At 38.4% G+C, this 21,897-nt stretch overlaps 1 protein-coding gene across 1 annotated transcript in view; it reads right to left on the bottom strand.

Moving 5' to 3' along the window:
• Positions 1 to 21,897, bottom strand: part of LOC140241197 (polycystin-1-like protein 2) — a 126,055-nt gene that overhangs the window by 24,281 nt on the left and 79,877 nt on the right. The window contains exons 13-15 of the mRNA XM_072320957.1: positions 17,564 to 17,696; positions 14,564 to 14,818; positions 7,822 to 8,409 (exon numbers count right to left, since the gene is read on the bottom strand). Of these exons, the coding sequence (XP_072177058.1) occupies positions 7,822 to 8,409; positions 14,564 to 14,818; positions 17,564 to 17,696 (976 nt within the window). The remainder of the gene's footprint in view (positions 1 to 7,821; positions 8,410 to 14,563; positions 14,819 to 17,563; positions 17,697 to 21,897) is intronic.

Genomic DNA, 21,897 nt, shown 5'->3' with positions numbered 1-21,897 from the left:
GCCCCTCTGGGTGCACTACCACCATTTCAGATCTACCAAGACTCACGTCCCAACAACCCATCTCTCTCTCAACCACACAGCAATTATTTTCTCATGCCTCTGAGGACAAGAGACGTGGGGGTCTCATGCTCACCTGAGTATTGCAAGTTCACCTTTCATGTATCCTTGCAGATGAGAACATTGGAAACTTGGGGTGTGGGCAGCTTTGAGAGCTGGGGGCATGGTGCCATTTGCATATTCCATCACACTGGTAAACATACCTGCCAAGTACATCATATTTTACAGGAGGCTGGACTATGCAGTTTGGAAAAAAAAAAAGAAAAAAGAAAAAAAAAAACGTAAAGCTCTATCACTTCTGATTCTAGAGAAGAATATTATTGAATATTCCTTAATTTAGAAGCCCCCCACCCCCCCCCCCCCCCCCGTGGGGCATGGTGCCCATTTGCAGTACTTGAGATTCTATCCCCCTAGAGATGCTACCTGCTAAGTTTGGTGAAAATGTATCATCCGTTTTCAAGAAGAAGATAAAAATGTACGATTTAGGACCCATTAGGACCCCTCCCCAGGGTCCCAAGGGGGCATCCCTGATTCCACTATGAACAAACTTGAAACTACAGTCATCAATGTACTAACTCATAATATTAACTTAGCTCTATCACTTCTGGTTCTAGAGAAGAAGCTTTTTAAAGACTTCTTAATGGGGGGGGGGGGGGGGTGGCCCCCCAGGGCGCCCCCAGGTGAGGCATGGTGTCTATTTGAACAAATTGAGATCCTATCCCTCTAGTGATGCTACCTGCCAAGTTTGGTAAACTTCTGTTCTGGGGTTCTCAAGAAGAAGATGAAAATGCACAATTAAGGCCTCATTAGGACCCCTCCCCACCCTTCTACCCTAGGCCCCAAGGGGGCCACCCCTGATTCTGCCATGAACAAACTTGAAACTACAGTCATCAATATATTGTGTACTAACTCATATTATTAACTTACATTGTACCTCTATCACTTCTGGTTCTAGAGAAGATTTTTAAAGATTCCTTAATTTGGGGGGGGGGGGGGGGGCGGGGCCCCCCAGGTGGAGCATGATGCCCATTTGTAACAAATTGAGAACCTATTCCCTTAGGGATGCTACCTGCCAAGTTTGGTAAACTTCTGTTCTGGGGTTCTCAAGAAGAAGATGAAAATGCACAATTAAGGCCTCATTAGGACCCCTCCCCACCCTTCTACCCTAGGCCCCAAGGGGGCCACCCCTGATTCTGCCATGAACAAACTTGAAACTACAGTCATCAATATATTGTGTACTAACTCATATTATTAACTTACATTGTACCTCTATCACTTCTGGTTCTAGAGAAGATTTTTAAAGATTCCTTAATTTGGGGGGGGGGGGGGGGGGGGCCGGGGCCCCCCAGGTGGAGCATGATGCCCATTTGTAACAAATTGAGAACCTATTCCCTTAGGGATGCTACCTGCCAAGTTTGGTGAAAAACAGCCATGGAGTTCTCAAGTAGAAGATGAAAATGTAACTAGAAATGTCGCTACGGCGACTGATGCCTCCGCCATAATGCATGATTCTCCCAATAGGTGTATAGTACAATGTCTTCACAATGTGTGATGACAGTTTCACATAACTGGCAAAATATCGAAATAACAGGTTTATCAGAAATATCTTGAATGTTCACTTTCCACGAACTGGGTTTGCTATAATTGTCTATTAAAGAGTACAGGTACACATATTTGGGGAATTGAAAATGTTTACTTGACTTCTGACCGACCTTATTATAAGTTTATGCATTGAGTATAATTTTCAAGGTATGAAGGAAGAGTGTAATTAAAGTACAAAATATATCTTTTTTTTCATTTAAACCTAACCTTTGACCCTTAACCTTTGACCTTCTGGCTGGAAACTTCCAAGAGAATCTCCATTCAGTAATACATGTACATATATTAAATTTTAAAACTAATAATGCAATTATTGCATATACTAGTATATGAGGGAAATAGTAACATTTTGAGGAGTTGACCTTGACCTTTGACCCCTGACTATTGACCCATGACCCCTAAATTCCCTAGATAATCCCTGCCAGTCAGTACATGCATATATACCAAGTTCCATGAAGATACATTGAACCATTTGTGAGAAATGTGATATTGCAACATTTTCACCTAACCTTTGACCTTTTGACCTTTGACCTTATGACATGAAACTCTCTCTGGAGAATCTTTATGCAGTAGTACATGTCTACACTAAGTTTCAAGAAAATAACTGCGGGCATTGCATAGATATGGGGGAAATAGCAACATTTTTAGCATTTGACCTTGACCTTTTGACCTTTGACCTCATGTCAATGTCACTAAAATCTACTCAACTAATTTTCCCATCATACATCATCCTTGGACCAAGTTTGGTGAAAGCTGCTTCATCCAGTTTTGAGTTATCACGTAAACAGATAAATTTTAGGATTTGACCTTGATCTTTGACCTTTGACCTCTGTCCGATTTCACTGAAAAACTAATCAAGTAATTGTCCCATCATACATCATCCTCCAACAAAGTTTGGTGAAATTTGCTCCACACAGTCTTGAGTTATCACGTAAACGGATAAATTTCATGATTTGACCTTGACCTTTGACCTTTGACCTTTTGCCGATTTCACCCAAAATCTAATCAAATCATTGCCCCATCATACTTCATACTTGGACCAAGTTTGGTAAAATTCCAGTAAATATTACTCAAGTTATCGCGTAAACGAAAGCGGACGGACGTACGTACGGACGTACGTACGGACGTACGGACGTACGGACGTACGGACGGACGGACGGACAACCCGAAAACATAATGCCTCCGGCACCACTACGTGGCGGAGGCATAAAAAGTTTATGCACACCTGATGAAGAGCGGTCGAAATAGTTCACTTGAGCTTTCGGCTCAGGTGGCCCAAAAAGATCAATAATACTGTATGAGCTGAAATTTTCACGGTAGTTTTATTTTCGCAAATTTCACTTTCGCCTTCGAACCGCGAAAATAACAACACGCGAAAATAACAACGCGCGATTAACTAAGTTCAGTTAGACCTTTGTAACCGCGAAATAAACAACACGCGAAAATGTCCTCCAAGTAGCAATTCGCGAAAATATCTGTACGCGAAAATTTCAGCTCGTACAGTAAACATTGGCTGATGCTAGCATGCACCAAGATGATAAGCAAGCTATGTGTGCCCAAGCACCAGGCCAGGGTAGTGTGCATGGACTATGCAGTATTCATGAGTTACACATTGCCTGCAGCATATAATACTAATATAATATCAGTATACTATGTCTACAAGTATGTAACATGTGCGATCTCTGGTAGATATGAATACACAAGTAATACAAATATGCATGTAAGCATGCTAAAAAAGACACGCGATCGCGATATTGACATGTATATTTTGAGCACAGACCACTGCAAACAGAAAGCAAGAAAGAAGCAATCATATTATTAAGTGCAGGTATATGGGCATAGGAGACATGGGGAGGTGCATTGGAAAGAATGAGAATGCGCAAGAAAAATGCCAGAGCGATGAATGCAAAATAGTCCGGTCAATCTAGCAATTTTTAGGGGGTAACCCACCACTAATTGCATTAGTAAAATTCCACTGCAGAACAAGTTGTTGGGGTCTCCGCAACATCATACTAAAAGTCCCAAAACATCCAGTGGGGCAAAATGGTTAAATTTGCATAATATGCAAATTTGTTCCAACTATGAGAGAAAATTCATAATCCATCCAACCGGAGCTTTAAACCATCTGGTTTTAGCAATTTAACGTCAAACCTTATATTTTGTAGGTCAGTATACACAATGGATGCATTTTCAAATTGTTGGAAACAATGCAAACTGCATAAAATGCAAATTTGGGTGGACTATAAGAAGAAATTATTTGTTTCACTTAATTGTTTTTAATCTTTATTTCTATTTTCAGCAATCAAAGTATTCAGATTTGTGTTTCTAAAGGTCAGACAGTAAATTCACATTGTTGCATATATCAAAGTTGATGCTTTTCCTCATTATAGATGTTATGGCTCTTATTTGAATAAAGTGCTGAATAGCACCTGCTTATGGTAAGAAAATTACGCTTTTGATTATTCGTTATGGCAAAGTGCGGAACTAGAATAAGCGGGATTCAGATTAAACAATAGCTGTTTTTACAGCCACATCAAACACAAAATATACAATACACTTCCAGATAAAATGATACAATGCGTAATGTGAATCTGATTTGCATCACACATACTTTCGCATTAATCTATTTTCTTATAAATACAAATTTGATTGAGCAGTGACATATGATAATTTTTTCTAGAAGAATTAATGTGTGTCATTGCTCAGTAAATAGATTGAAAGATATCCAGAGAGATATAAGATGATCCCAATTAATGATAGCTCATTTTCTATAATTGAAAAATGCTAACTTCAAAATAGTCAATCCAAGAAAGTTGACAACAACATAATAATTACTATTATTATCCATAGTTCGTTGACTTATCAATTTCTATGTGAGTAGGAACAATACAAGAACAAGACAATGGACCATTCACCTTTCAATACGGCTGCGTAGTCGTTTTTTGTGTGCATGACCATGTGCATTTGTCTGAGTGTGATGGTTGGCTATTGTTTAGGTCTTCACTTTGGCTTTCATACTACAATTCCCAAATTGAAGAGGAGGACATCTTCATGACTGCATTTAAAGCATTTCCTCAGACTGGCACGAGTGTATCACTTTGTTCCGAAACATTATTCTTATAAGAGTTACCATTGTTGTTGTACATGATTCTTATCAGATTCTAATCTGAGTAGACGATACTCTTAAACTGGCAGACAAGTGTGTGAAAATCCGAAATTGATTGAGGAGTGCATCATTAGACCAGGCTCCCTTTATCAAGCTGTGGCTATAATTTCATATCCAGAGGAAGAGTTGAGATGTAATAAACAAAGCTATTTTCAAAACTTTATAACTTTTCCTCTTCACACCTTATTGCTTCATCCTATCATGTAACAGACTCAGCATAAGCTTGTTTTCCTAAAGCCCTAGATATTCCGTAATCCTCAAAAAACATTGGATTCTATAACCACCTCTGCTCGAATTGTGTGTAACTGGCGAGTACTATTCATGAATCTCCTTCAATTAGACAATTTTGGCAATGACAAAAAGTATCATAAGTGACCTACTGAATATATGCAGATGACATTTAATTTAAGTCTAGATGAGTTTATCAAGAATAGGAGCAACCTTAACTTTTATACAGTTTATACTGGCCTTTCATAATTGCACTGATTGAAAATATGTCAATATATAGGTCTACATACAAGGTATGTCTGGGAGAAGATTCTCAAAACCTTTTACAATCAGAGATGCGTACACTTATTCTAACATCTGTCTATATATCTTTAGGATCATCATAGCTTAGAAAATAAAAGTTTCAGTACAGGTAGTCGATTGTATTTCTTACTGCAGAGCTCAGAGCAATACAGTAGTCCTCAAGAAAGGGATACTTTCTAACCACCTCTTCTCAAGATATTTCCAAAACATGTGAGTATTTGAAAGAATCTTCCTGTGTCCATTTTTTTTTTTCAATTTTGAAACAAGGTCTTCAAAATGTCACTGTTATATGTGATTAAATTTTAAATGTGAGCCTAGGGAATTTCTTGTCAAAAGGAGATACCTCTAACTACCTGATTTGGGCTCAAGCAATTTCTTTAACTGAAATATTAATATTTTACTTAACCTGCGAGTATTGAGAAGAAAAATAATCATGGTTTTTTCAAAAAAATTTCACTCAAAAACTGGAATCACGAACATAAACACTTACTGAGACATTATTTGTAATTTTCTGTCATCACGATTTTAGAGATCTGACATTACAATGTGTTTTCTTTTCCTCATTGTTTACAGGTCATCATGTCAGACGAGTGTGTTTTCTGCAAGAAGAAATTACATGGCAAGGACACAGCAGTCCTGAGAGATAAGGGGAGCCAAAGTATCAATAGGGCCCGTCAGCAAAAGGGCAGTAATGTAAGAACCTGTACAGGTCAATGGGTACATGAAGAATGCAGACAGGTTTTCACTCTTCCAAATAGAATTGCAAATGGACAGGAAAATGGAATGGAACAAGATCAGACATCAACAATCGTCCTTTGTTCCGAATCTCCAGTGTTTAGGTTTGACAAGCGGTGTTTGTTTTGTGGTCAACCATGCAAGAGGAAGTGGCGTGTTGGCAATGAAATTTACTCTGTAATAACTCCATCATTCCATAACGCCTTGGTTCACATTTATGTAAACAAAGGAAGGCTGATTGGTCTATTTTAGTTGCAGGCAGAATCGCATTTGTTCAGGACCTGGTCGCAGCTAATGCAAAATACCATTAAAGTTGTTGTGTCAATTTCAGAACTGGAAAACATGTTCCAAAGTAACATTATTCTGCTCGAGGAAGTGTTGCGAAAAAAAAAAAATGAAAGCTGGGCAGACCTAAGAGAGATGAAAGATACGAGGCATTTCTGCACATTACTGAGTACCTGGAAGACAATGATGATGAGCAAGTAACAATTACACACTTGATTGAGAAAATGGAGACAAGTCTTTCAGATTCACAAGCTACTGCGTATGGCTTCACACATATGGAAAATAAACCAATGGAACATATTGGTGACAGTATCATGATTACTGAGGTGAATGGGTGGCCAAATGTTGTGACATTCAGACAAAAAGCAGCAAGAATTCTTGATGACTTTCATCAGGAACAGAAAAAAGAAGACCCCAATCGGGAGAAGATACAAATGACTGTCACAGACACAAAACTTCTCAAGAGCGACATAAAGAAAGCTGATTCATGTAATGAAGTCTATCCGTCCAAAGAACAGTTGTCATCAACAGAAGGAGCTATTAAATACTTTCCTGAGTCACTGCTGACATCGTTGCACGGTATGTTTGTTGGCAAGAAAACTGACCTGAAAATAGCCTCAATTAGGACAAGCAATAATGCAAGAAACCAGGCCAAGAGATATTCTTGCACCATTACAATGTGGACTAGCAACTGAAGTTATAGTTCGACCGGGCTACCATCCGGAGGTCTTGGGTTCGAATCCCGATGGAATCCCATTTTCTTTGCTCATTTTTCCATTACAGCATTTTCACACATTTCACACATTCTCATCTTGTTTGATGTTGCCTCCCTATTCATCCTTATCCTTCAAAGGTTGCCCCCCCCCCCCCCCCCATGGTCCTGGGGATCATCACTGACCCTCCACTGCCTTTTGTCTGTCCACTATCCTTTAATCCCCCTCCCTTTACCTATTGGACTCATTGCCGTGACCTCCAACCCTCCCCTTTTGTTCTCTTTGTTCTGTGTCCCTTGCCCTGACTGTTCTTGTTGTGTGTAGTCCTTATATGTGATTGCTGTCCCTGCCTATTTGTCATGTTGCATCTGATGAAGATTCTGCTAGGATCGAAAGCTCTGGCCCCTTTTGACTTCATTTTACTCCATTGGCTTGCTACTATTGGATAAGTAGTTTTCAGCAGCCTTTTTTTGCTACACATTTCTAAATGCATACATGAATGTATGCATTTTAGAGCAAACGTTTACAGTCCTGCAGGCATATGATCATGAGAACTATGTTTTCATTCTTAACATGTTGAAGTATTCACTAGTATTGAAACACTTGTTTGCAGATACAATTATGCTTATTAGGGGTATCACGACTGAGAAAAAAATGATGGTCCAAACCTACTGCCACCCATCATGCATCTCTGGAAGTGTGAACATAACCTGTGAAAATTAACTTGTTACTTACTTTGCATCCTCTGTTGTCCCACATTTCCTTTTCCTTGTCCCAGACAACACACTCAGCTGCATAGGCGTAGACAGAGTAGACTGACAGATCAACGTCGTCCCAGCCCTGAAGAGTCAGGTTATACTCACCAGATTGCCCTATCTGGTCAACTGGAATAATCCACAGGTAAGGATTGCCTGTTATGTTCCTAGTGTCATTCCATGCTGACACTGGGGGGATGACATCTGCAGGGAATGAGGTGCTAAGTTCCACAGAGTCCTTACTCAGGAAGAGCTGGAGAGCTCCTAGTTGTATATCACTGAATGATTGATTGTTAAGAACAATATCTATGACAACAAATGCAGCTTCTGAGGAGATGTTGATGGCGTAATAACTTGCTGATGAGTCATTCATTCCCATGAGCTGGAGTGCTCCGACAGAGATATTGTGGTTAACAAGGAAAGCATCAACATCTGTAGTTAGGTTAGTGAGGGCAATGTGTTTTTGCTCTCTACCTATGGTTACAGCCAAGTCCAAACTTGTCACATGACTTGTGATGTCAGCGCTATCCGAAGACCATCCAAAAGGATTGTGATGGTAGAAATGCATCTGAGAGACAGAAAATAGATTAGGAACACATGAAAACAACATTTCAACATTGTGCTTTTATAAAAAAGAATAAATAAAGATCATTTTATCGAAAGGTACATTCTCAGCTTGCAATATTCACCATTATCAGTCAAAATCTCAATACATCTTTTGTTTAACTTGAAGTTACCACTCAACTTAATATGTGCACATGATGAAAACACTTTAACATAATAGTAATTATTTTGTGAGTGTTGTACTCTCTGTATTTCTTAACCACAAATGTAATTAGAACTAGAGATTGTAATTTGTCATCACTGACAAATTAAGGTGATCCGATTTCTTTTTTAATCAATGATTCGAGTCGTGATAGTGCAAAGTCTCAGCTACAACATACTAAAATCTGAGAGAAATTCACCGAAGCATAAGTAAGATAGTGCTCGATAAAGAGAGTCATGTCAATTTTCACATCTAAAAAATTCCCTCCCATAGAGATAACACGTCATAGCGAAAATAGAAAATATGACCTTTGACCCCACTTTGCACAGACAAGATGGCATCTGAGCAAAAAGTGGTTATTTTATGAAATGATCCCTGTAACATGGTCTTTACGTGTGCAAAATATGGGAAAGATAGGACATGTATTCACCAAGATACAGGATGAAACATCTATGACCTTTGACCCTAATTTACATACCCAAGATGGCGTCTGATCAAGTCGTTGTTATTTTATGAAATAATGTTCGTGACATGAACTAAACATGTGCAAAATATGGTGGTGATAGGGTATGTTTTTCTTGAGTTATTGCACATAACGTTGCAAAAAGAAAGAAATATTTCAATACATCGAAGATAAACTTTAAATTCAAGTAACTTTTTTGACGTGATCCCGACATCGTATGAAGAAACGAAGGGCACACTTACGATAGCCCAAAGTCTCAGCTACAACATACCAAAATCTGGGAAAAATTCACCGAAGCATAAGTGAGCTAGTGCTCGAAAAAGATAGTCATGTCAATTTTCACTTCCAGAAAAACTGCTCTCCCATAGAGATAACACGTAAACTGGTCAAATTTTACAAGGATACTTTCAATCCATTTTTATGAGGTGATGACGTCATCCAATCAAAACCTTGTAATTATAAATATGAAAGAACATTAAATAAGCTACAACATACTGAAAGTTAGGTGAAACTCGGCAAAGGATAAGTGAGATACGCTCGAGTGAACTTGAATTTTGATGACGTCATTTTGAAAATTTACTTTTTTTACTTTTTTAAGAAATTTGATGTCTTTTAATCATTTTTTCAGTATCGCCAACCCATGAAATGATATGTACAACTCATCAGCTTTCAAAATATGTAAAGAAAATGGGGGGTCACCGTCCATCCTGACGAGTAAAATCGGATTTAAATTTGGCGGTTTTTTGGCATTGTTGCACTGTATATCGCCATTGACGCGCGCGCGGAATTTCAACTTTGACGGGCCCGTATGACGTCATATTGAGTCGGATTGACTTGAAACTTGGTAGAAACATTCTATGACATTTCAGACATCCGATACGTGTGAAAAGACGGGAAATTTCTATTGCATATGAGCTGTGCGTGCGTATATGCGCGCGCGCGTACGCGTCCGTCGATTTTTTCTGAAATACTCCAAATGACCTGAAACGTGTGCAAAACAATTTTGAGCTCGATTGGAGCATGTTAAAATTTCAACGCGCGCGTACGCGCACGTTTACTATGAACGTGACTAAATTTTATGAAATATATCAATAGAGCTTGAGTTGAACTATATGATATGTAAATTTTATTGAGAAAATCCATTCCATTAATGAGATACGAATGTGAACGTGTTTTCAGATAATGACGTCATAGTGACGTCATGGTTGACTGATCACAGTGATACATTAGATCTGTCGTCCTTATGACGTGATACATATATGGTATCAGTTTAGAAGTGATAGGTGAATGACTTTTAGAGTTAACCGCTGCACAACATTTGAGGAGAAAGAAATAAAGAAGAAGAAGAAGAAGAAAGAATCCGTACAGATACAATAGGTGATCCGAGAGGATACTCGGATCACCTAACTATCACTGAAGGTGATTAACACCCCTGCTCCTGCAGATGCAGACTCCTATAAAAAACTCGCCGTTAACGATCGCCCTGTCACTGTACAGGCATGATAACCTGGAAACATTAAACTGCACATTACTTGAATATGAGACCATTCTGAAGCAAATAATTTTCACACAACGATAGATATATAATGTACTCTTAAATGAATTGCACAAGAATTGGAACAATCATCCCCCAGCATTCCCACTGATTCCCACTGATCAGTTACTAGCCATCCCTTTAAAATGCTATTTCTTTAAGTGTAGGAGAATCAGGCTAAACCATGTGAGAGATATAATGATTTGCCACTGCTTAACAGAAAAGATGAAATGAAATGTTTTATATTTTAATCATCTTCTTTTCACTATGTCAACTCATATTCCGGAACCTGGTAGTGTATGCCAAGTTCCAAAATGTAGACAGGAGTGTCTGCATTTGTGACCTAAATTAAGTTTATATGGGCTACATGCTGAATGGAAAAAATAGTTTCTTCAATCAATATATGTTCTTTTTCTGCATCTAAACTGTGTGTATTTTTGTCTAATTTACCTTTTCCAATGTAGAAGTGTGCTTGATTTCCTATAAAAGTCATATGAAGACGTATGTACAATTGAGGCTAAGTTCACTAGATTTTGACTTTCGCTGATCCCATTCAGTTGCCTTTATAGTGTATAACAAAAGAGCTTGAGAACCCATCTGGCGCACGCTGTATTCATAAATTCACGTCCAATTGATATTTCCCACTGTTCGATGGCACATGCAATTGACCATGGAAAGGGGATACTGCATGACTGCTTTCACACAGGCGGATATCAACCCGTCATTTCTCTGTTGACAGGCAAATGAATCTTGTTGGGGGGGGGGGGGGGGGAAGTTTGAAGGTTTTTGAAGAATTGTGGATATTCCTAATGGAAGATTGGAGGTTTCATGTCAAAATGAATATTTTGTCTGTGTAGATAGACATAGGGCCCATAATACAATGCCTCTCCCACACTTTAGGGTAAACTTAGACATTGATGAAATGAAATGAAATGCAGCCGTTGTCATAGCACATACAATTACATAGAACCCTGTCAGGCACTAGTGGTCTACAAGGCAGAAAAAACTAGAAATGTCGCTCTGGCGACTGGTATGCCTCCGCCATAATGCATGATTTTCCCAATAGGTCTAGATAGTACATGTGGACACTGTGTGATTACATTTTCACAAAATTGGCAAAATATTGAAATGACAAGTTTGTCACAAATGTGTTGAATGTTCACCTTCCTTGACGTAGGTTTAATTGGATGAATAAGAGAGCATGTATCTAGGGATTTAAGGAATTTAACTTGACTTTGACCCATTCATACATTTAGGCATTGAGTAATTTTCAAGGTACAGGTGTGGAGAAAAAGTGCAATTTCTGAATTGAATAGTAAATTGTTACCATTTTCATCTGGCCCTTGACCCTAAAATTCATAAGATAATCACTTTCAGGTAGAACATGCATAATATGTACTAAGTTTCAAGGTAACTTGAGCCACTTCCGAGATATGGAGGAAAAAGTTAGTTCAGCACTTTCACTTGATCTTTGACCTTTTGACCTTTGAGGCAAAAAGAGAAAAAAAAACTTTCCAGAGAATTTCTATTAGGTTACAGACGCATACACCAAGTGTAAAAAAATAACCATGCTGGCATTGCATAAATATGAGGGTAATAGTAAAATTTTGAAGTCTTGCACTTGACCTTTGACCCCATGAACTCTACATTCTCTAGATAATCACTTCCAGTCAGTACATGTATATACTATGTTCCATGAAGATACCTTGAACAATTTTCCAAGGTGAGGAGAAAAAAAAGAAGTTTTAATATTTTTACTTGACCTTTTGACCTTTGACCTTTGACCTCATGACCCAAACTTTCACCAGAGAATCTTAATTGGGTAATACATGTATACACTAAGTTTCAAGAAAATATCTTCAGGCATTCAATAGATATGGTGGAAATAGTGAAATTTTATGTATTTGACCCTGACCCTTTGACCTTTGACCTCATGACCCAAACTTTCACCAGAGAATCTTAATTGGGTAGTACATGTATACACTAAGTTTCAAGAAAATCTCTTCAGGCATTCAATAGATATGGTGGAAATAGTGAAATTTTATGTATTTGACTCTGACCTTTTGACCTTTGACCTTTGACCTCATGACCCAAACTTTCACCAGAGAATCTTAATTGGGTAATACATGTATACACTAACTTTCAAGAAAATATCTTCAGGCATTCAATAGATATGGTGGAAATAGTGAAATTTTATGTATTTGACCTTGACCTTTTGACCTTTGACCTTGAGCATGTGCACCCAAAAGTTGATAGGCACAACTTCACCCCCTAATACACATACATGCCAAGTTTCATTAGGATACCTCAACAGGTTTTGATAGTTACCTTGTCCACAAAATTCATTACGGACGGACGGAAGGACGGACGGACGGACGGAAGGACGGACGGACGGACGGACAACCCGAAAACATAATGCCTCCGGCACCACTTCGTGGCGGAGGCATAAAAAAACAAAAAACGACTAGAAATGTCGCTTTGGCGACTGGTATGCCTCCGCCATGATGCATGATTTTCCCAATAGGTCTAGATAGTACATGTGGACAATGTGTGATTACATTTTCACAAAATTGGCAAAATATTGAAATGACAAGTTTGTCACAAATGTGTTGAATGTTCACCTTCCTTGACCTAGGTTTAATTGGATGAATAGGAGAGCATGTATCTAGGGATTTAAGGACTTTAACTCGACTTTGACCCATTCATACATTTAGGCATTGAGTAATTTTCAAGGTACAGGTGTGGAGAAAAAGTGCAATTTCTGAATTGAATAGTAAATTGTTACCATTTTCATCTGGCCCTTGACCCTAAAATTCATAAGATAATCACTTTCAGGTAGAACATGCATAATATGTACTAAGTTTCAAGATAACTTGAGCCACTTCCGAGATATGGAGGAAAAAGTTAGTTCAGCACTTTCACTTGATCTTTGACCTTTTGACCTTTGAGGATAACAAAGAAGAAAAAAAAAAAAGCTTTCCAGAGAATTTCTATTAGGTTACACATATATGCATACACCAAGTGTAAAAAAAATAACCCTGCTGGCATTGCATGATAGGAGGGAAATAGTAAAATTTTGAAGTGTTGCACTTGACCTTTGACTCCTGACCTTTGACCCCAGGAACCCTACATTCTCTAGATAATCACTTCCAGTCAGTATACTATGTTCCATGAAGATACCTTGAACAATTTTCCAAAGTATGGAGAAAAAAAAAGAAGTTTTAATATTTTTACTTGACCTTTTGACCTTTGAACTTTGACCTCATGACCCAAACTTTCACCAGAGAATCTTAATTGGGTAATACATGTATACACTAAGTTTCAAGAAAATATCTTCAGGCATTCAATAGATATGGTGGAAATAGGAAATTTTATGTATTTGACCCTGACCTTTTGACCTTAGACCTTTGACCTCATGACCCAAACTTTCACCAGAGAATCTTAATTGGGTAATACATGTATACACTAAGTTTCAAGAAAATATCTTCAGGCATTCAATAGATATGGTTGAAATAGTGAAATTTTATGTATTTGACCTTGACCTTTTGACCTTTGACTTTGAGCATGTGCACCCAAAAGTTGATAGGCACAACTTCACCCCCTAATACACATACATGCCAAGTTTCATTAGGATACCTCAACAGGTTTTGATAGTTACCTTGTCCACAAAATTCATTACGGACGGACGGAAGGACGGACGGACGGACGGACGGACGGATGGACGGACGGACGGACAACCCGAAAACATAATCCCTCCGGCACCACTTCGTGGCGGAGGCATAAAAACATTTTCAATATTCATGCAGCAAACTCTCCTTACCTCCTTATGCCTTTGTTTTGCTTTTCTACTTCCCACTGATATCACAAAAGTGCTACAATTCCAGATACCATGGAACTGAAATATTTCATCCCTCTCTATTAGTCAATAACTTTCAATGCTTCTTTATAACACAACTCACATGACTGTCAATGATGACATCAAAATCTTCCTCAGGGTCATCGCTAAGAATGTCCTCCGGCAGCTCAAAGAAGCTCCTCCCTGCCTTGCTTTCTCTAAGACTGGAGACCAAATGCCATCTCTCCTGCCTCTGCAGTACTAATAACAGGGCCTGTGTATTGATGACTTCATGGTTTTCACCAGGGACCTTGCTGCTCAGGACTGCAAATTGGACATCCTCTATGGCCTTGAGTGAAGCCAAAGTTACATTGCGTATCTGTATGACACAGAAACGGTCAATATTAGTTCATATTGTCAGTATGACATTTTTGCGGTACTGCTGGTGAAAAAGTCAGTGTACAAAAGATAACTTAGCAATAGATACCCAACGTAAAGTGTAAATTATGGTGACAATGTGCCATTCTCAGTATTGGTCATGCAGCTAATTTTCATCTCTATAGTTAAGACATGTTGCATGTTGTCATTATCTGAACATGACATTGCCCATGAATTACATAAATTTCACCTTGAGTGACAGATTGGACATTACACAGAAATTCAATGAGCAAATCAGGTAAGAACTAGAAATGTTGCTACAGCGCCTGGTATGCCTCCGCCATAATGCATGGTTCTCCTAATAGGTCTATAATACAATGTCATATGACAATGTGTGATGACAGTTTCACATTACTGGCAAAACACTAAAATGGCAGGTTTGCCAAAAATGTGTTCAAAGTTCACTTTCCTTGAACTAGGTTTGTGCTATTGTCTAAAGTATGTGTATTTTGGGATTTGAGGACTTTTACTTGACTTCTAACCCTTTTTATAAGTTATGCACTAAGTAGTTTTCAAGGCATGGAGAAAAAGTGTAATTTCAGTATTAGATTATTAAATTTTTCATTCTAGCCTGGCCTTTGACCCTTGACCCCATGACCCTAAAATTCCCAAGAGAATCACTGTCAGTTAGAACATGCATAAATATGTTTTAAATTTCATGATGATACCGTGAGTAACTTTCGAGATAATGATGGAGGAAGAAGTGAAATTTAGCTCTTCCACTTGAGCTTTGACCTTTTGACCTTTGACCTTTTGGCAAGAAAGTTCTAGAGAATCTCTATCGGGTAATACACATGTATATTAAGTTTCAAGAAAAATCCTGCGGGCATTGCATAAATATGGGGAAAGTGAAATTTGACGAATTGACCATGACCTCTGACCCCTGAACTTTGACCCATGACCCCCAAACTCTCTAGATAATCACTGCCAGTCAGTACATGCATATGTACCAAGTTTAATGAAGATACCTTACATTTGCGAGATATGGAGAAAAAAGTGAAATTTTAACATCTTCACCTGACTTTTGACATTTACTGAACTTTAACCTCATAACCTGAATCTCTTTCTGGGAATCTTTAATTGTACGTAGTACACGTATACACTAAATTTCAAGAAAATACCTTCAGGCATTGCATAGATAGGGGGAAAATAGTGAAATTCTGAGCATTTGACCTTGACCTTTTGACCTTTAACCTTGAGCATGGACACACAAAAGTTGATCAGCGCTGCACATGTAAGTCCTGTATGTACATTAGCTATCTGGTAAGCTGGTGACAATCACTTTGCACGTACAGTATATGGATACATTCAGACTGCCCTCAGGATCTGTTAGACAATTTTGTTTCAGAGATGTGCTAAAAGAGAGGGAAAACCTTAAATTAAATGGGTTAGTCAAATACCGGTTAGTGATTGGCTAAACACAGCCATGTGATGGAGGCACATTGGTTATGTTCGCCCATGATGGGCAGAACATTTTGTAATGTTCTCCCATGGGAAAACATTTTCACGTAACAAATACTAGTACCCACACACAGTGAATTTGGCTCTTGTTATGCGCGAGAGATCGAGTGCGTTGTGCGCGTGCTGGACCTTTTACTGTAAGTGTATCATGATAAGGTACGGTTTGCATGCGCCACTTTCAGAGCGTGAAATCAATTAATATAATGATGGTATTTGAACTTGAAACTTGGTATTTGACTAACCCATACGATGTAACAGATGATGACTTTTGTTGTCGGGAACATGTGATGCATCACGCGTTACCCCGGGGTACCATAGTACCCCGGATTACCGCGTTGTGTAGCGCCACCTCACGTCCACTCGAGGACAACGGCAGAGAAATGCATGCACTGTGTGTGCGTGCATACATAGTCACTCCCATACCACTGCATGTTATACTATGCATGCATGGCGGGCACGCTGCGTGCTGTGCTAGCAATAGCGTGTGCTTGTCAGTGCACTGCAGTGTAGTGGCTAGCACCGCTAGCTCCAGCACCAAAATAATTTCCCCTTTTTGTCAACCCAGGGTACAACCTTTTAAAAAAAAAAATAATTCAACAAAATGGCTGATTTTCATTTGGTACTCCAGATACCATTTATGTCATCATGTACCAAACGTTCCACCCTCAGGGTTTGAAATGCTATTTTGGGAGGCTATAAGTCCCTCCACTTCGTCTCGGGACTTGTAACCTCCCTCAATAGCATTTCAAACCTTTCGGGTGGAACATTCAGTATGTTCCCTCCCCCGCCAGTCATCATCTATATAACAGAGCTACCAAGTCTCACGCATTCTGCGTGAGACTCAAGCATTTAGGGGCAATCTCACGATCTCACGCATGACACCCATTTTTCTCACGCATCTGGCCAAGTCTGCAACTTGGGCCTATAATAATGAGCATAGCTCAAAAGATTAAAGTGATAGTTGAAAATGAAGGTATAAATAATTATTTCCCTTTTGTCTTTCAAAATAAGAAAAAAATAGTCACTTAAGTATGCACCTCATCGCACCATTAAGAGCTAAAGATTGAAAAAGCTCCCTACCGTGGGAGGCCACAGGGGGGAAAACCCCCTCCCACACCCTCGCTCGCGCGCACATTCGCATGCCGAGATGCCGAGTGATGACAATCTCGCTCATATTTTGTTTTTGAACTTGACATCCCTGATATAATGGAATGTGGTCACTTACACTACTTGCTGTGGCTTCATCAGAAGTTGTGTGTGCGTCTGCAGTTTGGTAGATGCGCCATGTGTCATTCTGATGGGCATTGAGGACAGCCAATGTAGCATCCATAATGTTAGATATTCCTGTCAACAGCACACTGAGATAAGTGAGAGACCAAGACAGAATATTTCGTGAAACTAGAAATGTCGCTATTGTGACATGTATGCATCGATCTGCCATAATGCATGGTTCCACCAATAAGTCTAGAGTATGTCTTGACAAAGTGAGATGACAATTTCACATAATTGGCAAAATATAACTAGACTAGAAATGTCACTATGGCGACTGATGCCTCCGCCATAATGCATGATTCTCCCAATAGTACAATGTCTTCACAATGTGTGATGACAGTTTCACATAACTGGCAAAATATTGATACGACAGGTTTGTCAGAAATATCTTGAATGTTCAGTTTCCTCAAACTGGGTTTACTATAAATTGTCTAAGAGTGCAGGTACACATATTTGGGGAATTGAGGATTTTTACTTGACTTCTGACCGACCCTGTTATAAGTTTATGCATTAAGTAATTTTCAAGGTATGAAGAAAGAGTGTAATTACAGTACAAAATAGATTTTTTTAAAATATTCAAACCTGACCTTTGACCCTTTACCTTTGACCTTCTGGCTGGAAATTTCCCAGAGAATCTCCAGTAGGTAATACATATTAAGTTTTAAAACTAATAATGCAAGCATTGCATATCTACATGTACTAGTATATGAGGGAAACAGTAAAATTTTGAGGAGTTGACCTTGACCTTTCACCCCCTGACTATTGACCCATGACCCCTAAATTCCCTAGATAATCCCTTTCAGTCAGTACATGCATATGTACCAAGTTCCATGAAGATACATTGAACCATTTGCGAGAAAAGTGAAATTGCAACATTTTCACCTAACCTTTGACCTTTTTACCTTTGACCTTATGACATGAAACTCTCTCTGGAGAATTTTTACGCAGTAGTACATGTCTACACTAAGTTTCAATAAAATACCTTTGGGCATTGCACAGATATGGGGGAAATAGCAACATTTTTAGCATCTGACCTTGACCTTTTGACCTTTGACCTCTTGCTAATGTCACTAAAATCTTCTCAACTAATAGCCCCATCATACATCATCCTTGGACCAAGTTTGGTGAAAGCTGCTTCATCCAGTTTTGAGTTATCACGTAAACAGATAAATCTTAGGATTTGACCTTGATCTTTGACCTTTGACCTCCGTCCGATTTCACTAAAAAAATAATCATGTAATTGTCCCATCATACATCATCCTCGCACAAAGTTTGGTGAAATTTGCTCGATCCAGTCTTGAGTTATTGTGTATACGGATACAATTTCATGATTTGACCTTGACCTTTGACCTTGATCGATTTCACCCAAAATCTCATCAAGTAATTGCCCCATCATACTTTATACTTGGACCAAGTTTGGTAAAATTCCAGTCACTATTTCTCAAGTTATCGCATAAACGAATGCGGACGGACGTACGGACGTACGGACAACCCGAAAACATAATGCCTCCGGCACCACTATGTGGCGGAGGCATAAAAAGCAGTCTGACAGCGTAGAACTCTGTCAAGTAGCTAATTTCCACCCATCACATGTTGAAAATCGTCCAATGTCCCAATTTAATGTAGCAAACTTTTGCTTACGTCATCAGCTTCCAGCTGCGCAGTGCCTCACCAGAGCAGAGCATGAGCTTTAGAGCGCATATGCAACCCTCAAATACATGCAGCTTGAACTTACAAGTTCACTGACCCTATCTGCAAAAAGATAAAAAAAATATTCAAAAAGCCATAAAAATTCCCAGATAACTACCAGAACTAAATCATCTGTTTCTTACATTATTATCACCTTTTCCTGCATGCAAGTCTCACCCAAATCCGTCCCAAACTTTTTGAGTCATTTTGCACACAGACAGATTAACAAACAACCCGATGCCTATGAAAACATAACCTCCTTTCCTGACAGAGGTACTGACATTTTTTTTTCACAAATTATATGCGTTTACTTTCCTTGAAGTAAGTTCTATTTGGATGGATGACTAAATTATTTACCTGTTGAAGACTAGTCCCGAGTATACTCGGGCAGGTGTCTATGGAAAATGTGTGTTATAGCAAAATCAGCCAGTCCTCAATAGGTTAAGAGGGCAGGTATTCAGGGATTTGAGCATTTTCACTTAACCGTTGACCCTTGACCTTTGACCCCATGGCCAACAATTGAGGGGATCGGTGCAATATAGTGCTAACTCACATAACAGTAATTTTGATAGTTTGAAAAAATCCATAAATCAGGTTGATGACTCGAGAAGGCCAATTTTTGCTACATGAATCTTTACATACTCAAGTTTGAATAGTTCTTTGAAGAAATTTACTACATTAATATTTTGGTGGATTCAAGAGGATATTTCAAATCACATTTCGAATATGCGGCTTAGCACTTTATTGCATCCAAATCCATCATGTATACAAATATTCTTTATTTTGTGAAAACTCACAAAACATCAATACCTCTTCGCTCAAAATGGAAACTTAATGTAAGATTTGAGTTTTCCTCCTTTGTGACACGAAATTAAGACAAGATATACTTTTTTTACCATTCTGTATTGCGTAATCTGTGTGAACTTAAAGGGAAGATAAACCCCAAGAGCAATGTGGATTGAGTGAAAGCAGCAACATTAGTAGAACACATCAGTGAAAGTTTGAAGAAAATCGGACAATTGATGCAAAAGTTATGAATTCTTAAAGTTTTGGTGTTGGAACCGCTGGATGAGGAGACTACTAGAGGTTATGACGTATGAGTGGACAACAATACCAAGAAAATATAAAGGAAATTCTACAAAAATCCATTTTTCATGAAAATTACAAATTCCATCAACTTGATATTGACATATGTTAAGGGTAGCAATTATTCCCCCTGCTTTCTGAAAGAGGTTGGTCCATTGCTCTTTCATGATTCTAGAAAAGTGAATTTTTGTTGAATTTCCTTTATATTTTCTTTGTATTGTTGTCCACTCATACGTCATATCCTCTAGTAGTCTCCTCATCCAGCGGTTCCAACACCAAAACTTTAAAAATTCATAACTTTTGCATCGATTGTCCGATTTTCCTCAAACTTTCACTGATGTGTTCTACTAATGTTGCTACTTTCACTCAATCCACATTGCTCTTGGGGTTTATCTTCCCTTTAATATCAAGACATACTTTTCATATATTTCAGATGAGCACAGGGTGAATCATGTACGCTTAAAGACACCTTAAAATATGGAGCTTTTAATGCAACAATTCAAGTTTTAAAATGACCAAAGCATTCACTGTCACAGGAGTAATATAATTTGTCAGGGGGGGGGGGGGTTATGTCTCATTGAGGACAGTATCTTCCGTGTACCTGCAAGCAGGGAAAAGGGTCCCTTTTTCAGCATCACGCATGTAACGCATTTCAGCATTAATAGTATCTAAATCAGAAAAAAAATCAAGTAAAAGGGTATCAATAATATTCCAGAGACTATTATGTCCTTTGATAAAGGGAGTAAAATACCAAAAAGTAGACTTGTCATAGGGTAGACTGGTTTTCTGGTTTAGGGTGTCAAAATCACCACTAGTACTCTACAATCCTTCTTTGTATGAGAAAGAATTTACAAAAAAAAAAAATGTTGGATGAGGTCGGTCAGATGATGTACTGGTCTCAATGAATCCCCCCCCCCCCATTCATTGTCCAATGCAGCAGTGTGAAACTATGTAGGAAAGTTCTTATCACAAAATGAATGACTAACTCTTAATTTAACAAAAAAATCCATGAAAAGAACAATTCCAAAAAGTGGTAAAAGATCTCTTTAGAAATCTGAATACTTGTAAATTTCTTATATTTGGACAGACCATACATGCTAGAATGCAATGTGCTGAAGAAGACCCCCTCCCCCCCCCAAAAAAAAAAGAAAGAAAAAGAGTAGATGGTAACTGACAATGTAAGTTGGTATGTATTTACCCATATGCACTATTTGTGAAAATAGAAAATGGCATTTTATTTTAAAAAAAGACTTAGTTACAAATAGATTAATGGCAATTTCAAATTTTGTTCCACTACTAATCTAATCCTGTATAAGATTCACTGAGAGAAATGGTACATGTCCAAATATTCAGCCATCAGTACATTTATTTTTACCCATATGAACGTTTTCAGATCATACTTATAGCAGAAAGAAAAAAGTTAGAGACAATACTCTCATTACAATAAGCCATTTTGACAATAAAATCACACATAACAAATGAAGATCTATATTTTCAATATGTTTCATCAAT

The sequence above is a fragment of the Diadema setosum genome, chromosome 17 (assembly GCF_964275005.1).
Source record: "Diadema setosum chromosome 17, eeDiaSeto1, whole genome shotgun sequence".
Classification (NCBI taxonomy): Eukaryota; Metazoa; Echinodermata; class Echinoidea; order Diadematoida; family Diadematidae; genus Diadema; species Diadema setosum.
The sequence above is the reverse complement of the archived record's forward strand: the minus strand, read 5'-3'. Positions and strand labels throughout refer to the sequence as shown.